Here is a 23,887-nt window from a genome sequence, read left to right on the forward strand (position 1 = left end):
CTTAACTCAATTGTAATCCACATAAAGCAGTGAGATGGATCACAAATTTTTGATCCTTTATTTCCTCCCCATGTGCTTGAAAGTGAGAGCAATGGATTCAGAAATTGATGCCAATTAAAAGGAGAGCAGTGTATAGTTCAAGTAGGTTCAGATCCAGGTAACACTTAACAGTAAGACATTACCATCAGAGCTTTATTCAACTCAAAGAACAAACAGACCTTGTCAACCACAGAGTACTTCATTATCAGAGGAGTTGCAAACAGAACTGAAATCATAAGTCATGAAGTGCCTTCAAATAACTCCATCCTTACAATGGAAGAAGCAGCTGAGAATAGATTAGCCACAAGAGAATCTTGCACCTGCTTAGCATATCTTTTTATCTACTCTTCTTATGCTTCTATTTGTTCATTATTTCTTCCTCTTTGTATCTCTATAGAATGTTTTCTCTTGTCTCTTTATGTATGTTATTCATAGTACTTCAACTAATTTCAATATTTTACTTCTTGCCACTGATTTCCTGCAATGAGCTGTTTACATTACAATGGCACCATTGATGTGAAGTGGTTTAATGCTGAATAACTTTGTCATTTATACGTGGAATTGGGACCAGCCTCCAGAGCAAAGGGGAATTTCAGTCCCTGAAGGACATCCATGTTACCTCTGCCCAGAGTCATGTCAGTCCCTAGCTCAGATTTAATCAATGGAATGCAGTTTTGGAGGCTAGGCAAAAAGCAGAGAAAAACAAGTGATTTGGACATTCACTAATTCTTTCCTCTAATTCTGTTTACCACCCTTGAAGATTATGGAATTGAAAAACTTACTGATTTAATCAATGACTTTATGAGACTGGAATAATACCAGAAGAGATGAAAAAAATCAGTATTTATCACTCCTCCTAAGAAACCTGGAGCAATAGAATGTGAATTACATAGGACCATAAGTTTAATGAGTTATATCACCAAGATACTTCTAAGAATTTTGATGACAAGAGCTAAAAGTAAGATACAAGCTGAAATACGTAAAGAACAATGAGGCTTTGTGAAAGACAAAGGTACAAGAAACACAATACTGATGTTAAGGATACTATCAGAACGAGCTATTCAAGTGCAAAAAGATTTGTTTGTTTTATTGACTACACAAAAGCATTTGATAAAGTGAAGCACAATAAGTTATTTGAAATATTACAGAAAACTCTAGATCTAGATTCGGAAGACCTCTGCCTAATCAGAAATCTGTACTGGGAACAAACTGCCGCTGTAAGAATAGATGGAGAAGTGAGTCAGTTTACGAAAATCAAGAGAGGCATTAGACAAGGATGTGTTTTCTCCCCTGATTTATTTAATGTGTACAGTGAAACAATACTACAAAAAATAAGAGGCACCTTGGGAATTAAAGTTGGCGGTGAAAACATCAATAATTTCAGATATGCAGATGACGCTGTGTTAATCGCAAGTACAGAGGAAGAACTACAAAACTTAATTGATATAATTCTTGAAGAAAGTGCAAAAATAGGTCTATCTATCAATTGCAAAAAGACAATGTCTGGTGATATCCGGAAAGAAGGAGAATCCTATCTGTAGTCTGAGAATAAACAGGGAAGGCATAAAACCAGCACAGAACTTTTGCTACTTAGGAAGCTGGGTGACATCAGATGGCAGGTGCGACATGGACATCAAAAGAAGAATAGGCGATGGCAAAAGACACCTTTACGAGAATGAAGAGTATACTGACCAATACTAAACTAGGCATGACAACCTGCCTCAGAGTACTGAAATGTTACGTTTATCCAGTTATGTTATATGGCTCAGAATGTTGGACAATATCTCGTAATATGAGGAGACAAATTGTAGCAGCAGAGATGTGGTTTTTGAGGAGGATGCAAAGAATATCATGGATGAAACAAATATCTAACGAGGATGTTATGAACAGCGCAAACACAAAACGAGAAATAATGTATGAGATCATGAAAAGGCAATGTAACTTCATTGGACATGTGATTAGGAAAGAGGAGTTAGAATGCACTGTAATTATGGGAAAGATTGAAGGGAAGAAAGCAAGAGGAAGACCAAGACAAATGATGATGGAAACAGCAAGCAGAGAACGGGAAATGAATAACAATGAATTGATGCACTTGACCCGAAACAGGAGTGTGTGGGCCATGGCAGTCAAAGCTCAAACTAGGCATGGCACCCGATGATGATACTGTAAAATACAAGAAAGCTGCAGATCTGAACTGTGTATTTTATATCATACTTATTAGTAAGTTATGATAATGCAGGCTACGTACAGTTAGCAACACACACAAAATGCTGGTGGAACGCAGCAGGCCAGGCAGCATCCATAGGAAGGAGTACAGTCGACGTTTTGGGCCAAGACCATTCATCAGGACTAACTGAAAGAAGAGATAGTATCTCTTCTTTCAGTTAGTCCTGACGAAGGGTCTCAGCCCAAAATGTCGACTGTACTCCTTCCTACGGATGCTGCCAGGCCTGCTGTGTTCCACCACCATTTTGTGTGTGTTGCTTGAGTTTCCAGCATCTGCAGATTTCCTCGTGTTTACGTACAGCTAGGACTGGAATAATATATTATCAAACTGCAACTACTTTGTTTTGCAACCTGCAATCACTTTGAAAGATCTGATGCAACTGTACATAAATTATTTCCTTAAATCCAAAGACAGAATGAAACTAGAATGTTAAAGGTAAACTGAAGATTATATTTTGGAACTGCAGAACTGTGCAAACTATTGGAACATAAAGTACAAATTAATGTCATGATGACTTGTATGTTGTGGCAAAGTTTGGCTTATCAACTCACAAGAAAAATAATTGTCACTTTTTAATCAAACATTAATCAACTAATAAGTAAAAGATCTTACATAGAGGATACCGAATTTGTTTGGGACAAAGAAAAAATACACTGATCTTCGAAGTACAACTATGTCAGATGTTGATTTTCTCCTACCTTGTGTCCTTGCCTGCCTGGTTCACCAGATTCACCTTTCACACCTTTATGACCCTAAATATTAAAGGGATTAATTAAATGAAAATACTTGTGCATCATTTTACCCAGTTATTTAGTTGTTAGTTCAGTCATAATAAACTGGACTCCTACCTTCATTCCTGGAAGACCAGCGTGACCCTGGAGGGCTGGAGGGCATGAATTTGGGCACTGCAAACAAACAGGCATTCTGTTTAATAATTCACATGGAATGTCTTGGTGGAGCAAGTGAACCAATGCTCTTGAGAACTTACCAGAACATCAAGACCACTTTCACCATTTGTTACTGCTGGAAGCCCCTACAGTGAAATAAAATAAATATATTGACAAATTTAACTGGCAAAACCTATGATGATCTGAAATGCACACTGGACCAGTTAGAGGAAAGCGATTCAACAATAATTTTTGGAGGACTTCAAAAAAGCAAGATGTATATTCACATTGCGTCACTCTTTCATGATTCTGTGCTTCTAATACTTTCATAATTGACACACTTAGGTAGGAAGAGCAAAGCCTCATATTTCAACTGGGTATCCTCCAAACTGATGACATGAACATTTATTTCTCCAACTTCATTTTCTCAACCCCACTCTCTCCTTTTCCATCCCCCATTCTTGTTCCCCTCTCACCCCTTCTCTTCTCTTCTCCATCACCTCCCACTGGTGTATCTCCTCCTTCCTTTTCTTCCATGGTCCAATGTCCTCTCTTATCAGATTCCTCCTTCTTCAGCCCTTCAACTCTTACACCTATCATCTCCCAGCATCTTACTTCATTCCTCCTCCCCACCCACCTTCTTCCTCACTAGGTCTCACCTATCACCTGCCAGCTGGTGACCTTTCCTCTTCCCCACTTACTCATTCTGGTTTCTGCCCCCTCCCCCTTCCTTTCCAGTACCGATGAAGGATCTGAAGCATCAATTATTTATTCCCCTCCAGGATCAGACAGGATTGCAGGACAATCAAACAGATGGTCTGCTAGGAAGAGTCTTGTAAAAATAAATTCGGACACTCTTATTGCTGCCATATGGTCGTGAAGCTAAAATCCAAGATACAATAATCAAAGAATATCACTGTCAAGTGACACACCAAACCAAGGCAATGTTCAACATCAAACCAGAGTTGTTCAACATGAACTGGAATCCTATTTAAACCATATTTATTTCTGTGTGACTGGTATAAATAGACCAATCTTGTTGCATGTCACAAAATCCACAGCATTATTCGAAGAATAGGAAAAGGACTCAATGCAAGCAGAAACAATTCCTTCCTTGGTCCTGTATTTGGGGGCTTCTGCTATGTGCAACATAACAGCTATGTGTTTTACATAACAGTTAAAAATATTAAATACGAAGTATTTTGGTTATGCTGCAAGGTATGGTAATATAACTAGTAAAATAAAACCAAGCCAAAACCTCGACTTACACCTTTTGTCTCTACAGATGGTCCTTGACCCAATTAGTTCTTCAAGCGTTCTGCTTTTGGTTGCAGGTTCCAGCATCTGCATTCCCTTGTCTTAACAAATCTAGGAATTTAATTTCTATCTTCACATATTTGGTATTATTTTTTCCAGGTTTTATAAACTAAATTACCTGAAACAACTGAAGTTACTGTACCCTGAAAGCAATTGTCTCCCTCCTGCTAAAAGTACCACTGGTAACATCTTCAGTCCCACCTACTTCTGTATAAAGAAAAAGTGCTAATTAATGGTGTTATGGGAGAATATATTTATTCTGATTAAATAAGTAATTGTTTCTTTTGACCTATCATATACAATGTACCACCATTCACAAACGGGAAACAGAAATCGTTATCTTTTGTGTGCTGGGAATAAACATAGTTCAGTAAAATAATAAATCACCTACCTTGGGTCCAGGAGGCCCTGGTGGTCCAGGTAGTCCTGGAGGTCCTTGATCACCCTGAAGTAATACAAAACCAGAGTTCAAACCAAAATAATTATTGAAATATAATGTTTATGCTTATAGGCATCAGACTAAAAGCTAAATTCAGAACAAATATCATTAAACCCATTAAGCCAACCCTTCTTACACATCTTTCATTTTACCCTCTTATTGTCAAAGTTAACTATTAAATGACAACTCTACCCATGCTCCTACTACTATCTGCCAGAAAAAAGAATCCCACCTCCCACTGCAATACTGCCCCTCTTCTTCCTCCATTCCTTGCGCTACCGCCCACCAATCCCTGGGTAATCCCAATTCCTATCCAAATCCCACACACAATGCCAGTCCTATGCGAGATTCATTTCATTTCCTTCACACAGTCCACCTTAGTAAAGCCTGAAAGGAAGGCCTTGTTTGTAAGCCCTCATCTGCAATGCACACAGTTTTAGGCATTTTTCTTGTACTTTTTGAAGCCAAACAACTAGATCTTTGGCCTCTCCCAGCTCTCTGAACCAGTTCCTAGCATTTGCACAAAAGTGACTAGGAATAATTTTTTAATTTGCCATTCCTACCTTCCCTCCCTCAGGTGGAACACCCTGAGGCATATATTTTACATAAACTGAAAAAAAAAGCAAACCTCAAGTCCGGTTGAAGTCTCGAGGAAAGAAGATATGTACGAATAATATTTTGGCACAACCACAGAAAAAACAAATAAAGACAGAGGTACTTGACTAAAATCATTGAGATTGGAGGGAAGAATGGAGCTAGTTAAGCCGATTTCTATTTAGGAATATACAAAAATGTAGGGGATGAAGGAGTGTAGGGGAAAATGTTTGAATGGTTCAACTCACACTTTATAGATTGGAACAGGGATGTGATTGTCAGAAGTCAGTTCCAGCGCTAGGACATCACTATCAGAGTTCCTCAGGGAAATGTCATAGGCCTGGGGAGTTTCACCAGAAGCAATACTTCCATGCTGTCTTAACATTGGCTACTCATAGCATCAAAGGCATTTCCAGCCATTCTGAAATATCTCTGAGATTTAGGGACATTTAAAAAGCTACTAAAATAGATTTAAATGATTGAAAAAAATACATTAAAACACTGACGATATTAAAGTAAACTTCCATGAGGTAAATTAATTTGACTCCACTGCTTGGAATGTATAACCTCCACCCCAGAACCAGCAGTGAGCCCAGTGCAATGGCTAACCTGACTTTGGACTGCAAGATTTAGGTGTGGAAGTCAGGAACACACTGACCTCAAAGGCCACCTTACTTTCAGTTCCCTTCGAAACTGCTGGCAAAAGGTAAATGAAGTATCCAAGAAACGATAGAGGAGAAAAAGTTAATAAATGAGATTGTTATCAGAAGTATTGTCTTGAGCAGATATATTACAGCGTATTTAGAGGTGAAATTCATAATTAATAACAATAAATCAGAAAACACTATCTAGGAGCAATCTGGCAGAATGGGGTTGGAAAGTAATATGGAACAGTAAAACAGTGGAAACAGCAGTTACATGAGACGATAACATGAATGAATTTTCAAATAACATTCTATTTGGCCAAATTATAAGGGATAACCTATGCTCAACCAATTGTTCATATCAACACCTTAATACACTTCTGGCCTAATTTTATCAGCATGTGCACCTACAAGTTTGTTAATTTTATACATAATCTCTGTGTGAACAATATACGAGAGGTGATTTTTAAGTTCGTAGCCTAAGGTAGAAGGAGTCAATTTTAGAAAACCTAGAACATTCATTTTTCAACATAGTCCCCTCCTACATTTACACACTGATTCCAGTGGTCGTGGAGCATACGGATCTTGGACCTCCAAAAAGTGTCCACAGCGGGGGTGATTGATAAGGTTGTAGCCTAAGGTAGAAGGAGATGTGTTATACAGCTCTCATTATATGCACATGCAGGTCAACTCTTTAAGTGATTATGCAGAAAGTTTGAAGTTAATAACTCATCTGCTTCTACCTTGGGCCACGAACTTATCAATCACCTCTGATGAGTTATTAACTTCAAATTTTCTGCATAATCACTCAGAGTTGAACTGCACGTGCATGTAACGAGAGCTGTATAACTCAACTCCTTCTACCTTAGGCCACGAACTTATCAATCACCCCTCGTACACAAAAATGAAATATCAGTCATTTTTTCTGATCAGATGGTATATACCACATTGCCTAAGCTGGTGTAATTAGTTACACAATGTGAGAGTTTTTTTGTAAGAATAAATGTGAAACAGTGATTGGGGCCCTCAACAGTGACAAGATACAGGACTGCAACTTGCCTGGAAAACTATGGTACAAAATGGAAGAGAACAGGCTCCAGGTGTTTCAGAGACTATAATGGATGCCTTGGTGGAGAAGGCAGACAGAGAGATGTCCTCTATTGACAAGGGGCCAGGAGGAGCCATCCAGCCACATGCTCAAAAGGCAGTGGGACGATTCAGCTGTGGAAGTGAATGGCACCAGTCAAGTCCGGTAAATGATGTAGCACCATGAGATACAAGGTACAGACAAACTGCATAGGGCCCAAAAATGGTTGCAAGGATTGTGATGGTTGATTAACCCATGTTCACTTGATTTGGTCCAATCAGTAAACAAAATGCATTCTGCTTGTACAGTATCATAATATCAGTGTCAAGTTTTCATTTAACAAAGAGAGTGCGGGAGCAAGGAGTACTCGAGGTCGACGGACGACAGGAGATCGGAGGATCGGAGGATCAGCCGTTGTAGGTAGGCTGAAGAAGATCGGGACTACCTAGGCATTACCTGAGGAGGAAGGTAAAACTGCGCAGGCGCAGGTGACATCAGCGGGGAGCACGGAGTTTAAAAAGAGGCCCACTTTCAGGTGTGGGCAGCAGTGTGCGCAGGAGCAGAGTGCTGGGCTTTGGCTCAGTGGGCTTCGGCGTAAGTGGGTCTTCGGTGAGAGGTAATCAGTGAGCCTGAGTACGTGCTTGCTGAGGAAAAAAGGTAAGGTCGGTAGGTACTTTTTCATTTATTCTGATTAATCTGGGATCAGGTAATGGGGGAGATAGTTAGAGCAATGGTGTGCTCCGTATGCAGTATGTGGGAGGTCAGGGTCAACGCAGTTGTCCCTGATGACCACACCTGCAGAAGGTGCATCCAGCTGCAGCTCCTATCAGAGCGAGTTAGGAAATTGGAGCTGGATGAACTACGGATCATTCGGGAGGCAGAGACAGAGATAGATAAGAGTTATCGGGAGGTAGTCACACCGAAAATACGGGAGGTAGGCAACTGGGTGACTGTCAGGAGATGGAGGGGGAGCAGGCAGAGAGAGTAGAGCACCCCTGTGGCCATTCCCATCAACAATAAGTATACCGTTTTGGATACTGTTGGTGGGGATGACCTACCAGGAACAAGTTGCAGTGGTCCTGTCTCTGGCACTGAGGTTGGACCCTCAACTCAGAAGGGGAGGAGGGAAGAGAGGACAGCGGTAGTGATAGGGGATTTTATAGTCAGGGGGGCAGATAGGAGATTTTGTGGGGGAGATCGGGAGTCTCGGATGGTATGTTGCCTCCCCGGTGCCGGGGTCCAGGACATCTTAGATCGGGTACAGGTTATTCTCGAGAGGGAGGGCAAGAATCCAGATGTTGTGGTCCATGTAGGGACCAACAACGTGTGTAGGAAGACTGAGGGGGTCCTGCGTAGTGAGTTCAGGGAGTTAGGTGCGAAGCTGAAGGGCAGGACCTCCAGGGTAACAATCTCAGGATTGCCACCTGTGCCATGTGCGAGTGAGACGTGGAACAGAAGGATTATACAGATCAATACATGGCTGAGAGGATGGTGCAGGAGGGAGGGCTTCAGGTTTTTAGATAACTGGGCTTTGTTCCAGGGAAGGTGGAATCTGTTCCGACGGGACCGTTTACACCTGAACTGGAGGGGTACTAACATTCTTGCAGGAAAGTTTGCTAGTGCTGCTTGGGGGGGGGGGGGTTTAAACTAAATTTGCAGGGGGCAGGGATCCAGAATGTGAGAGGGGATAGCGAGATGAAGTATAAAGGACAGGTGGGGACTACAAGGTTCCGTAATATTAAGTGTGAAGTAGAGAAAGGTGAGGCGGAACGAGTGATAAGGAGGACACATGTGCAGAGGGATGGTCTGACAGAGCATGGAGTTAAATGTGCAGAAAGAGTAAGTAGATTTAAGAAGGACAACAAAATTCAAGGGGCGTATAGCCCGGTGAGAATTCGGGGAGCTGGGTTATGCACAATAGGTAGCAATTTAAACAGAGAGAGGAGAAATGGATTAAAAATTCTATATCTGAATCCGCGAAGTGTCAGAAATAAGGCGGATGAGCTTGAAGCTCAGGTGCAAATGGGTAACTATGATGTTGTTGGGATAACGGAGGCATGGCTGCAGGGGGATCAGATCTGGGAATTGAATGTACAAGGGTATATGTGCTATCAAAGGGACCGAAAGGTGGGCAGAGGGGGTGGGGTGGCCCTGTTGGTGAGGAATGAGATTCAGTCCCTTGCAAGGGGGGACATAGAATCAGGAGAAGTAGAGTCAGTGTGGATAGAACTGAGGAAGAGTAAGGGCAAAAAGACCCTAATAGATGTTATCTACAGGCCCCCAAACAGTAGCATGGATAATTGGGTGCAAGTTGAATAGGGAGTTAACAATGGTATGTGGCAAAGGAAATGTCACAGTAGTTATGGGGGATTTCAACATGCAGGTGAACTGGGAAAATCAGGTTGGTACTGGACCCCAGGATAGGGAGTTTGTAGAGTGCCTACGGGATGCATTTTTGGAGCAGCTTGTACGAGAGCCGACCAGGGATAAGGCTATTCTGGATTTAGTGTTGTGCAATGAACAGGATTTGATGTGATCTTGAAGTAAAGGAGCCATTAGGAGGTAGTGACCATAATATGATGAGTTTTTATCTGCAAGTTGAGAGGGATAAGGGCAGATCAGAAGTGTCAGTATTGCAGTTGAACAAAGGAGACTATGGAGCCATGAGGGAGGAACTGGCCAAAGTTGACTGGTTGGATATCCTAGCAGAAAAGACAGTGGAACAGCAATGGCAGGTATTCTTGGGAATAATGCACAAGGTGCAAAATCAGTTCATCCCCCAGAGAAGGAAGGATTCAAAGGGGAGAAAGTGGCCACAGTGGTTAACAAAGGAAGTCAGAGATAGCATAGCATTAAAAAAAGAAGTATAACAGAGCTAAGCTGAGTGGGAAGACGGATGATTGGGAAATTTTTAAGGAGCAACAGAACTTAACTAAAAAGGCTATACGGGGAGAAAAAAATAAGGTATGAATGCAAGCTAGCTAGGAATATAAAGGAGAATAGCAAAAGTTTTTTTAGGTATGTGAAGAGAAGGAAGATAGTTAAGAACAATGTTGGGCCCTCGAAGAATGAATTGGGAGAAATTGTTATGGGAAACAGAGAAATGGCAGACGAATTTAATAAGTACTTTGGATCTGTCTTCACTAGGGAAGACACAAGCAGTCTCCCAGATGTATGGATGGGCCAAGGACATAGGGTTACAGAGGAACTGAAACAGATTGACATTAGGAAGGAAACAGTGATGTGTAGACTGATGGGACTGAAGGCTAACAAATCCCCAGGTCCAGATGGTCTGCATCCTAGGGTAATAAAGGAGGTGACTCTGGAAATTGCGGATGCATTGGTGATCATTTTCCAATGTTCCTTAGATTCAGGATCAGTTCCTGAGGATTGGCGAATGGCTAATGTTATCCCACTTTTTAAGAAAGGAGGGAGGGAGCAAACAGAGAACTATCACCCTGTTAGCCTAACATCAGTAGTGGGGAAGATGCTAGAGTCCATTATTAGAGATGAAATAGTGGCATATCTTGATAGCAGCGATAGGATTGGGCCGAGCCAGCATGGATTTACCAAGGGCAAATCATGCTTGACTAATCTATTGGAGTTTTTCGAGGATGTAACCAGGAAGATAGACATGGGAGATCCAGTGGACGTGGTGTACCTTGACTTTCAGAAGGCATTCGATAAGGTACCACATAGGAGATTGGTGGGCAAAATCAGAGCTCATGGCATTGGGGGGAGGATATTGACATGGATAGAAAACTGGTTGGCAGATAGAAAGCAAAGGGTAGCAGTGAATGGGTGTTTCTTGAAATGGCAGGTGGTGACTAGTGGGGTGCCACAGGGCTCGGTATTGGGACCTCAGCTGTTTACGATTTACATCAATGATTTAGAGGAAGGCATTGTGTATAACATCAGCAAGTTTGCTGATGATACTAGGCTGGGTGGCAGTGTGACATGTGATGAGGATGTTAGGAGAATTCAAGGTGACTTGGATAGGCTGGGTGAGTGGGCAGAAACTTGGCAGATGGCGGTTAATGTGAATAAGTGTGAGGTTATTCACTTTGGGAGGAAGAACAGGAAGGCAGATTATTATCTGAACGGTGTGGAGTTAGGTAAGGGAGAAATACAAAGAGATCTAGGAGTACTTGTTCATCAGTCTCTGAAGGTGAATGAGCAAGTGCAGCAGGCAGTGAAGAAGGCTAATGGAATGTTGGCCTTTATTACAAAGGGAATTGAGTACAAGAGCAAGGAAATCCTTTTGTATATGTACAGGGCCCTGGTGAGACCACACCTGGAGTATTGTGTGCAGTTTTGGTCTCCAGGGTTAAGGAAGGACATCCTGGCTGTGGAGGAGGTGCAGTGTAGGTTCACTAGGTTAATTCCTGGGATGTCCGGACTGTCTTACGCAGAGAGGTTAGAGACTGGGCTTGTACACGCTGGAATTATGGAGATTGAGGGGGGATCTGATTGAGACATATAAGATTATTAAGGGATTGGACAAGATAGAGGCAGGAAATATGTTCCAGATGCTGGGAGAGTCCAGTACCAGAGGGCATGGTTTAAGAATAAGGGGTAGGTCATTTAGGACAGAGTTGAGGAGGAACTTCTTCTCCCAGAGAGTTGTGGAGGTGTGGAACGCGCTGCCTCAGAAGGCAGTGGAGGCCAATTCTCTGGATGCTTTCAAGAAGGAGCTAGATAGGTATCTTATGGATAGGGGAATCAAGGGTTATGGGGACAAGGCAGGAACCGGGTATTGATAGTAGATGATCAGCCATGATCTCAGAATGGCGGTGCAGGCTTGAAGGGCCGAATGGTCTACTTCTGCACCTATTGTCTATTGTCTATTGTCAACTTTAGAAGTGAACACTGTGGAAGTCACAGTAATGTAAGGATAACCTGGGGAGTTGTAGTCAAGTGAGACTTTTGAAGTGAGACCACTGGAAACACCTCTGCTTACTACAGACGAGATAGCGTGGGGTGACTGTGGCAGTGTGTTCTCAAGCCAGTCAAGTGAGGCCTCTCTACTGAGACTTTTCCAGAAAGGTCTTCCTGAAACATACCGTCCTTTTACACAATGGGGGGTGCCAGAGACAGAAGAGATAACAATAACAAAAACATGCATACCTAACATACTCATCAACTAAGGCACAATTGTTTTTACTAACTTCAAAATATCATCTTCTGTCTGCTTGAAGTTTTGATAAGGCTTTTAACACCTCTATTGTGAATGGTAATTGATCATCCAAGGAAGGAATTCAAACATATATAGTTATCAACATACATCAAAGTTGCTGGTGAACGCAGCAGGCAAAGCAGCATCTATAGGAAGAGGCGCGGTCGATGTTTCAGGCCGAGACCCTTCGTCAGGACTAACTGAAGGAAGAGTGAGTAAGGGATTTGCATCTCCCCTCCCCCTCCAGCTTTCAAATCCCTTACTCACTCTTCCTTCAGTTAGTCCTGATGAAGGGTCTCAGCCTGAAACGTCGACCGCGCCTCTTCCTATAGATGCTGCTTGGCCTGCTGCGTTCACCAGCAACTTTGATGTATGTTGCTTGAATTTCCAGCATCTGCAGAATTCCTGTTGTTTGCATATATAGTTATCAAATGGTTAATATCCATAACTGATAAGCCAGTTCTGTATAAAAATAGCAGTTTTCTGTTCTGACCTCAGAACAGTGTGAGTGACGGGGTATGCTGTTACACTTGTGCCAAAGTAAAATAAAAGGAATGTTCGAGTAGGAAGAGAGCATATGTTCTGGGCCCAGTTATGTTAGTTATCTTATTTTATTCAATTTATTATCGGCTACAACAGTTATTTAATAGTTCCACCAAGATGGCTAACCCTTGGCTTTGTCGTATAGGAGAAAGGAATTGCGCCCTGGTAGCCGGTCAGTTCTAAATAACTAAGTTGCTCATATTTATCAAGGGTCTGAGACTGCTGGTGGAACACTAATTTCCTCCTGCAAGCTGCAGTGCTAAAAAACAAGACAAGGTTGCAGATGTGCAGGGTTGGAGTCCCGCATGAGGTTGCCATGTCCAGGTTGGAATCCCGTACGAGGTTGCAGATGTGCAGGGTTGGAGTCCCGTACGAGGTTGCAGATGTGCAGGGTTGGAGTCCCGTACGAGGTTGCAGATGTGCAGGGTTGGAATCCCACACGAGGTTGCAGATGTGCAGGGTTGGAATCCCGTACGAAGTTGCAGATGTGCAGGGTTGGAGTCCCGTACGAGGTTGCAGATGTGCAGGGTTGGAGTCCCGTACGAGGTTGCAGATGTGCAGAGTTGGAATCCCGCACGAGGTTGCAGATGTGCAGGGTTGGAATCCCGCACGAGGTTGCAGATGTGCAGGGTTGGAATCCCGCACGAGGTTGCAGATGTGCAGGGTTGGAGTCCCGCACGAGGTTGCAGATGTGCAGGGTTGGAATCCCGCACGAGGTTGCAGATGTGCAGGGTTGGAGTCCCGCACGAGGTTGCAGATGTGCAGGGTTGGAATCCCGCACGAGGTTGCAGATGTGCAGGGTTGGAGTCCCGTACGAGGTTGCAGATGTGCAGGGTTGGAGTCCCGCACGAGGTTGCAGATGTGCAGGGTTGGAATCCCGCACGAGGTTGCAGATGTGCAGGGTTGGAGTCCCGCACGAGGTTGCAGATGTGCAGGGTTGGAATCCCGCACGAGGTTGCAGATGTGCAGGGTTGGAGTTCCGTACGAGGTTGCAGATGTGCAGGGTTGGAATCCCGCACAAGGTTGCAGATGTGCAGGGTTGGAGTCCCGTACAAGGTTGCAGATGTGCAGGGTTGGAATCCTGCATGAGGTTGCAGATGTGTAGGGTTGGAGTCCCGTACGAGGTTGCCGTGAGCCGGGTTGGAATCCCGCACGAGGTTGCAGATGTGCAGGGTTGGAGTCCTGTACAAGGTTGCAGATGTGCAGGGTTGGAATCCCGCATGAGGTTGCAGATGTGTAGGGTTGGAGTCCCGTACGAGGTTGTAGATGTGCAGGGTTGTAGTCCAGCATGAAGTTGCCGTGTCAGGGTTGGAGTCCCGTATGAGGTTGCCGTGTCCGGGTTGGAGTCCCGCACGAGCATCTCGTGGGCCGGGTTGGTGTTCCGCACGAGGTTGCAGATGTACAGGGTTGGAGTCCCACACGAGGTTGCCGTGTCTAGGTTGGAGTTCCATACGAGGTTGCTGTGGGCCAGGTTGGAGTCCTGCACAAGGATCCCGTGGTCCAGGTTGGAGTCCTGCACGAGGTTGCCGTTTCCGGATTGGAGTCCCACATGAGGTTGCCGTGTCCGGTTTGGTGTTCCGCACGAGGATCCCGTGGTCCGGGTTGGAGTTCCGTACGAGGTTGCAGATGTGCAGGGTTGGAGTCCCGCATGAGGTTACCAGGTCTGGGTTGGAGTTCCATACAAGGTTGTGGTGGCTGGGTTGGAGTCCTGCACGGGGATCCTGTGGTCCAGGTTGGAGTCCTGCACGAGGCTGCCGTATCCGGGTTGGAGTCCCACACAATTCACAGTAATGTTTGATAAGTGTGTTGTTAAAAAATGAAATTCTGAAATGTGAGTGTCTTTGTGCACCCTGATTGTGTGTGCAATGAATGGTAGCATGAAAGTCCCCTGTCCCAGACCTCCACAAGTTTCCAGTAGCGTGCATGTTTGCATCAGAAAGTATTAAGTATATTGAGAAATATTTTGAAGTATGTTAATGGACTAAGGGAATGTGTGCAGACATGTTGTTAGAGAAAGGAAAGTGTGAGAAGACTAGGGTGGTCAATGTTTGTTTAATATAGATGTGAAATGCTAAAATGGTCAGATGAATCCTGTAAAAAGCAGATAAGTGAGCAAAAGTTTTAAAAGGAAAAGACACAGGCAGAACAGGCAAAGGATAATACAAAGTAAAATTTATTATCAGAGTACATTCATGTCACCACATATAACACTGAGATTCTTTTCTTTTTCCTGTGGGCATTCTTATGAAGTCTATAGAATAGTAACTATAAACAGGATCAATGGAAAAGCAAGTAAGAGCATAGAAGACAACAGGCTGCAAATGCAAATATAAACAAAAAGCAATTGCAACATCAAGGAATTAAGGCTTTTAAGGGGAACGGGAACATTACTTGTCTGAGACCTTCCAGGCTGCTCAAGTATAGCCTCTGGGCAATATTGTACATTGTTTTAAAAGTATTGTGATAGTTATCATATACAATTTGAATGCTATTTTAACTTATAGCTTTGTCTTATATTTAACAAATTGACAGTGACTATATTTTGGCTAATCATAACCAGATTACCCTCTGCTTAAAATTTCACTGTAAACTTCGTATTTAACATTACCCGTTTTATACGCGTCTCACCTAACTCAAATGTGACTGGTAATTTCCTCGTGTTTATGACTGGTAAGTTTTGTTTTGAACAGTGTAGTCATTTAGGTAATACTATTCTAAATGTGAAATAAATTCTAAATGTGTTTTACAGTTCTTGCATCCAACAAACACAGAACTGGGACAGTAGACACGGTTGGTGTAAACATGTGGATGTCAGGAGGGATATGTTTTTGTCTGCAGACAGCTCAGCCACTGGGCTCAAAGATGCCCTTGAGCCAAGGAAACTTTGATAACAGTTTCCATCTCCACCACTACCAGCACCATAGACTACATAGTTTACTTTAAATAATCCGTTCCCAAAATTTTCTTAAAGAATTTGTACAATTTTAATTTCCGTAGTAAAATGCCACCTGATATATGTGAACCTGCGTATAATTTTTCTTTGACAGCTTTTCCTCTCAATCTGATACAAAAAATAGTGGGTATGTAGAGTGTGCACATCATATAGCAGCTGAGACAGCACAGCTAACATAAGCTCTTAAAGTTTCCCATCAACAGGTATTTAAAGCCCAAAAGGTCCCACTGGCTGTGCAGCGCAGACCCACTGGCTGTGCAGCGCAGACCCACTGGCTGAGAGATTGGGTACTGGTGAGAGCCGACCAATGAAAGAACTGCCTGGAGTTCCACTGGGAAGCTTCATTCCAAGTGTTCCTGACCACATAAACTGCTTGGAAAGCCAACGTGGATATACACATCACAGGTTGAGCCAGCAATGCCACTGGACCACCGGACCAAGGTACAGGTAGCCAGAATGCCTTGATGAGGAGGACTGATCGACTGAACTCTTGACCTTTGTTATTTCCCACCTTAAACAATCACTATACATTATACACTTTGGGTAATCTGGACATCTATTTTCTGTCTAAATGCAGAAATATCTCACAACACTATTACTCCTGACACTTTTCACTTTAGTTATGAATATGCATCATGAATAATCAGTCAGGTTGTTGGGTGTGCTCTAGAGAACATCTATACATTTAGAAGATGGATTGCCAATGCATTTATACCCCTGAATTGTAGTGAGTTTGATTCTGTGTTTTACTTTGATAACAAAATTAGAACTGTAAAAGGAGCGTGGGACTGCACTGCCCATAGGAATGACTCTTGCCAAAACAACTGTCTTGGGGGATAGAATCAACCTACTTACAATGACTGCATAACCACCCTGCTCTGAAGCTGCTTCATGGGGATAGGGCTGAAGTATGTTACTGTAAGCATCAAGGGACAGGACTAGACTTGGGTAACAGTGTATGCAATGCCTATACTACTGGTGACCCTCCAATTCCCATGAACGGTACTTCCTGGCTATGTGGCCATCAGCCCTATCACTAGCCGCCAATGATACCCCTTCTAAAATGGGATCTTTGGCTGAACCAAAGCAATGGAGGGGTTTTTGTTATCTGGCCTACCCATACCATAGATGTATCACCTGCCCACTTTCTCTCTCGCTCTCTCTCTCTCTATACATCCTACTGTGTGGGTCTGCCACCAAAGGAATATGAGTGTTTCTGGATGCCGTGCTCCTGTTCTTGGAATCTACCAGACTGGCTTGTGAAAGCACTAACGTGGCCTCAACACTGATGGAGAATCTGGCTACTAACACAGCATTAGCGCTGCATGGCACGAACCAGGACATCAATCATATTACTACTGAAATGCTGACAATGCACACTGTGCCCCCTCCCTAAAAATTGATCAGCACTAGACTTTCTGCTGTTTAAGGAAGGTGGCACTTGTGTCATTAGCCAGGTGTGTAACACATATGCCCCTGATAGCAACAGCCAATTGTCCCTGATGAAACACTCAGAGTTTCAGAGATTCTATGTTACAAAAATTCAGTGAGATCTATGTTGTTCTCTACAGGACAAAGAGGAGGAAGTGAAGAAGTTGTAGTAAGGCAAGGATAGCCTGAGGTAGTTATGGTCAAGTGAGACCAATGGAGACAATGCTGCATAATACAGACAAGATAGGCTGGGATGGTTGTGGCAGTGTGTACTCAAGCCAGTCGAATAAGGCCTCTGTAGTGAGACCTTTTCAGAAAGTTCTTCATAAAATATAATGTCCCTTCACACAATAGGGTCATGAGGGACAGAAGAGATAAGATTAACAGAAGGATGTGAAACAATCCCATCAAATAAGGCACAATTGTCTTTACTAACTTCAAGATATCATCGACTGTCCACTTGAAGTTTTGATTGACTTTAACACCTCTACTTTGAATGGCAATTGACCTTGTCAGTGAGGAATTCAAACACATACAGTACAATTTACCAAATGGTCAATATCCTGAACTGATCAGCCAAATCTGTATAAAAATAGGAGTTTTCTGTTTGGTTTTCAGAATAGTGTGGATGACAGGAGCCCCTGCTGTTCTTCTTATGCACAAATAAAATAAAAAGAATGCTTGAGCCATAAGAGTGAATGTGCTCTGTGCCCGGTTATTTTAGTTAGTTTATTTTATTTTATTATCAGCTATGACACCACCACCAGTTAGACAAATTCCAACATTTAAAAACGCCCTAGAGGAATGCCTCATAAAGTAGAATTTGCAAAAGTCATGGTGGTAATGTTTGTAGCTTGCTGGAAGATTCAAACTATAATGGGAATTGGTCACTGTAAGATTTGGTAGTGGAGAACCAGAGTTAGTCAATAAGGGAACAAAGCCCTCAAGACAGGCCCTGCAAAACCAAAGGAATTAGACAGATGTGAAGGTGCATGCAGCAGTCAAGCTCCAAAAAAATGGGTGTACAGTGTCTCAAAATGTTTAATGATCTTAAGTCAAAGGAAAAAAAAATTTTGGTTGCCTTTGCTCCTTTTGATTTACATACTGCTCAGAAGATTAGCCCTACAACAGCCTTCATTAGTCAAGACCAAGTCATAACATGCATTAGCTACTCTACGGAATTACATACTGCTGCAAATTTTACCTCTAGATTAACATCTATAGAATCACACCAGTACTTCATACATGATACAACATTATACACAACATTGATGGTAACATTAATGGGATCCATGGTGAATTGGCTGTTTGAATTCAAAATTGGCTTCCCATTGAAGACCGAGGGTGGTGGTCGTCAATGAGACTTATTCTAGCTGGAGGTCTGCATTTAGTGGTGTCCTGCAGGGACCTGTAAAGGGACCTCCGCTGTTTGTGATACATAGTATATAAATGACTTGGATGAGAATGTAGATGGGTTGATTATTAAGTTAGCAGATGATACAAAGATTGGTGGTGTTATGGATAGCGTAGAAGACTGACAAAGAGTACAATGGGATACTGATCTATTGTAGATATGGGCAGAGAAATAGCAGATGGAGTTTAACCGAGCTAAATGCAAAATGATACACCTTAGTAGGTTAAATATAAAAGAGACAGTACACTGTTAACAGCAAGACCCTTAAAAGTGTTTATGAGCAAAAGGATCTTGGGGTCCAAGTTCATAGCTCCCTGAAATTAGCTACACAGGTTGATAAGGTGATTAAGAAGGCATATAGCATGGTTGCTTTTATTATTTGAGGAACTGAGTGCAAAAGTCTGGAAGTTATGTTGCAGCCTTATAAAACTCTAGTTAGGCTGCATCTGGAATATTCAATGCAGTTCTGTTCATCCCATCATGGAAAAGCTGCTGAGGCTATGGAGAGGGTGAAGAATGGTTTATTAAAATGCTGCCTGGAATAGGGGGCAGGTACTGAACAAAGAGTTTGGACAAATTTAGGTTGCTTTCCCTAGAGTGGTGGAGGCTGAGGGGAGATCTGAGAGAGGTTAACAAGATTATGAGAGGCATAGATGAGTAGACAGACAATATTTTTTTCCACAGTTGAGGCTGCTTAACAAGATAAAAGCCCATCGTGTTACAGGAAAGATACTGGCAAAGATAGAAGATTGGCTGACTGACAGGAGACAAAGAGTGGGAATAAAGGAAGCCTTTACTGATTGGCTAATGATGATTAGTGGTGTTCCAAAGGGATTGGTGTTGAGACCACTTCTTTTCATGTTAATTACCAATGATGACGAAATTGATAGTTTTGTGGCCAGGTTTACGAAAGATAGGTGGAGGGGCAGATAGTGTTGAGAAAGCAGAGAGTGGGCAGAAGAACTTAAACAGATTGGGAGAATGGGCAAAGAAGTGGCAGATGGAATATAGTGTAAGGAAGTATATGGCCATGTACTTTGTTTGAAGGAATAAAGGCACAGACTATTTTCTAAACAGGGAGAAAATTCAAAAATCAGAGGTGCAAAGGGACTTTGGAGTCCTCATGCAGGATTCCCTAAAGGTTAACTTGCAGGCTGAATCAATGGGAAGGAAGGAAACTGTAATGTTAGCATTCATTTCGAGAGGACTAGAATATAAAATCTAAGGCATTACAGGGCATTGATCAGATTGCACTTGGAATATTGTGAGCAGTTTTGGGCCCCTTATCTGAGATGTATTGCCATTGGAGAGGGTCCAGAGCAGGTTCACAAGAATGAATCTGGAATGAAAGGGTTAATGTACGAGGTGTGTTTGAGTACTTCTGTACTCACAGGAGTTTAGAAGAATGCAGGGGAGATCTCAGTGAAACCTATTGAATATTGAAAGACCTAGATAGAGTGCAAGTGGAGAGAATGTTTCCTATTGTGGGGGAGTCTAGTTGGGGCACAGCCTCAGAATAGAGGGGCATCCATTTAGATAAGAGATGAGGAGAAATTTCTTTAGCCAGAGAGAATTGAATCTGTGGAATTCATTGCCACAGATAGCTGTGGAGGCCAAGTCATTGGGTATAAAGCGGAAGTTGCTAGGTTATTGATTAGCCAGGGCATCAAACATTATAGGGAGAAGGCAGGAGAATGAGAGAGACAAAAAATTGGCCAAGATGGAATGTTGGAGAAGACTTTATTGGTCAAATGGCCTAATACTGCTCCTATGCCTTATGGTCTTATGGTAGAGGCAGAAACATTAGAGACATTAAAGAGACAATTATATAGGCACATCAATGTGAAGAAAATGGAAGAATATGGCATTGTTTGGCAGAACAACTTAGTTGTAAGCAACAGATTAGCTTAGTTGACCATTTGATTACTAATTTAATTATTTCAGCATAACATTGTGGGCCAAAGGGCCTGTTCCTGTGCAGTACTGTTCCATGTTCTATATTAACCAACATGACCACCGATAGTGATAAGGATTAGATGTTAAGTTTGTCCAGGAACATTTTCTCAAGTAACATATAAGTGATCCTACTCAATCTCCTCGAGAAATAAGGCTGGACAAGCAGAAGAAGAGAAACACTTAGGGACCAATGACTATAACTCTATTGGTTTTAACATAGTTATTGTAAAAGATCAGATTGGTCTACAAGCTAAAATCTTAAATTGCATGAGCTAGTTTTGATAGCATTAGGAAAAAACTTCGTTTGGCAGAGACTATTCATAGGTAAAGAGATATCTGACAAGTGAGAGGCTTTTAAAAGTGAGATTTTGAGAGGTCAGGCTGACATATTCCTGTTAGAATGAAGGGCAAGGCTGGAAAAATTAAGGAACCCTGGCTGACAAAGGAAACTTGGGGTCTGTCAGCAAAAAACCATAGAAACTACAGCACAGAAACAGGCCTTTTGGCCCTTCTTGGCTGTGCCAAACCATTTTCTGCCTAGTCCCACTGACCTGCACACGGACCATATCCCTCCATACACCTCCCATCCATGTATCTGTCCAATTTATTCTTAAATGTTAAAAAAGAACCCACATTTACCACCTCATCTGGCAGCTCATTCCATACTCCCACCACTCTCTGTGTGAAGAAGCCCCCCCTAATGTTCCCTTTAAACTTTTCCCCCCTCACCCTTAACCCATGTCCTCTGGTTTTTTTCTCCCCTTGCCTCAGTGGAAAAAGCCTGCTTGCATTCACTCTATCTATACCCATCATAATTTTATATACTATCAAATCTCCCCTCATTCTTCTACGATCCAGGGAATAAAGTCCTAACCTATTCAACCTTTCTCTGTAACTCAGTTTCTCAAGTCCCGGCAACATCCTTGTAAACCTTCTCTGCACTCTTTCAACCTTGTTCATACCCTTCCTGTAATTTGGTGACCAAAACTGAACACAATACTCCAGATTCGGCCTCACCAATGCCTTATACAACCTCATCATAACATTCCAGCTCTTATACTCAATACTTTGATTAATAAAGGCCAATGTACCAAAAGCCCTCTTCACAACCCTATCTACCTGTGGCTAATGTTGAGTTTTTATTTAATAAGGTTTGCGAGGGCAAACCAGGGAGCTACAGAACATTGCACCCAACATCAGTGGTATGAAGGCTACTGGAGGGGATTCTGTGACACAAGATCTATCTATGTTTGGCAAGGCATCGGCATGTACTGTTTAGGGATAATCCACATGGGAAATTCTGTCTCATTAATGTTTGGAGACGTGATCTAGAAGATAAATGAGGGCAGGGCATTAGAAGAAATTTAGCAAGGCTTTTCACAGGGTCCCGCATTGTAGGCTTTTTTCAGAAAGTTGATCACATGGGATCTAGGGTGAGCGAACCAAATGGATACACAAGTGGCTTGGTGAAAGAAACCAGGGGGTGCAATGGAGAGTTGTTTTACAGAATGGAGGCCTGAACTAGCGGTGTGCCATGAGAATCTGTGCTGGGTGCCCTATTGTTTGTTATATATATTAGCAATTCCAATAAGAATGATTAGTAAATTTGCAAATGTCACCAAAATTGTTGGGCTGGTGATCAGTGGAGAAGTTTGTCCTAGTTTATAATAGTATATAGATCAAGTGAAGAAATAGACAAAGGAATGGAAGATGGAATTTAACTCAGACAAGTGCAAATTGATGTATTTCGGGAAGCTAAAATAGGGCAGGGCATACATAGTGAATGATATGAGCAGAGTTATAAAAGAGAGACCTAGGGGTATAAGTACATTGTTCCCTGAAAATGGCAATACAGACAAACAAAGTGTTGAAAAAACAAACAGCAAGCTTGCCTTCATCAGACAGGATAAAAGGAGTTGGGATGTCACGATATAACTTTATGAATATTTGTGAGACTGCACCTGAAATACTGTGCAGAGTTCTGGTCACTGTACTATAGGAAAGATGTGATTAAGACAGAGAGCATGCAGTAAAGAATCATCAGGCTGCTGCAGGGACTGACAGCTGAATGATAAGGAGAGACTGGGTAGTATAAGACTAAAGGGCATAAATTAAAGATTAGAGAGGAAAGATTTAGAGGGGACATGGGGGGTGGATTTTTCTGCACAGAGTGGGGTCTGTATATGTGACAATTTGCCAAAGAACATGGTACAGGTGGGTCCAATTACAGTATTTAAAAGGATTTCAGACGCCTACATGGATATAAAAGGCTTTGTGGATATGGGCAAATGCAGCAAATGAGACAAACTCAGAATGGCACATTGGTTAGCATAGATAAGTTGTGCTGAAGAGCCTTTTTCTGTGCTGTACAACTCTATGTTAATTCAAAACCAGGAAGAGAGTCTTCCCAAACTGCAATAAATGGATAGCAACTACATAATTTTAAGCACTATGAACAACAATGCATGATTTCTATTTCCTGCATATAACCATATAACCATATAACAATTACAGCATGGAAACAGGCCATCTCGGCCCTTCTAGTCCATGCCGAACTCTTACTCTCACCTAGTCCCACCGACCTCCACTCATATGCTTAGTAACAAAAATACATACATCTATTGTTAACAATGTCATATCCATTACTGTGTATACTCATGTTACATAAATACAGCCCTAGTTTTTTTTATGCTACATGCTGTTTTGCTTTAAGTATAACAACAATGAACAATGAAAGGCAATGATTAAATACTCACTGGAGGACCCACACGACCAATTTCACCCGGAAGTCCAGGTGGACCAGGCGGGCCCTGCACCAAAACAACATGGTTGAAGAGGCATTTTCAACTGTTATAGAAAACATCAAAGTAGGCTTAGCCAAATATAATAAAGAAGGCTGAGCAGCAAAGTGATCAGCACAACAAATGAGATGTTCTAACTCACCAAGCTGATTTCCTGCTCAGCTGTAGGCAACACACATCTGGTTGAAATGGAAGAATGGCAAGGGTTTCCTGCATTCATTGTCACCTAAACCATTGGCTGGGAAGCAACAACCGTGCAGCTACAGTTTTCTAATTGGACAGCTACTGTTTGCAAGTTTGCTGTAGTTTCAGCAATTGTGTTCATGCCCTATTGACATAACATGGTGTATTTCACAGCTGTGAATGGCTCTTTCACTTT

General features: G+C 42.3%; 1 protein-coding gene across 1 annotated transcript in view; it reads right to left on the reverse strand.

The window, feature by feature from the left end:
• Positions 1-693: 693 nt before the first annotated feature.
• The window catches only part of LOC134357369 (collagen alpha-1(IX) chain-like), a 46,366-nt gene continuing 23,172 nt past the window's right edge, over positions 694-23,887 (reverse strand). The window contains exons 8-13 of the mRNA XM_063068865.1: positions 23,464-23,517; positions 4,862-4,915; positions 3,255-3,299; positions 3,115-3,171; positions 2,965-3,018; positions 694-720 (exon numbers count right to left, since the gene is read on the reverse strand). Of these exons, the coding sequence (XP_062924935.1) occupies positions 694-720; positions 2,965-3,018; positions 3,115-3,171; positions 3,255-3,299; positions 4,862-4,915; positions 23,464-23,517 (291 nt within the window). The remainder of the gene's footprint in view (positions 721-2,964; positions 3,019-3,114; positions 3,172-3,254; positions 3,300-4,861; positions 4,916-23,463; positions 23,518-23,887) is intronic.

This window comes from Mobula hypostoma, chromosome 2 (assembly GCF_963921235.1).
Source record: "Mobula hypostoma chromosome 2, sMobHyp1.1, whole genome shotgun sequence".
Lineage (NCBI taxonomy): Eukaryota > Metazoa > Chordata > Chondrichthyes > Myliobatiformes > Myliobatidae > Mobula > Mobula hypostoma.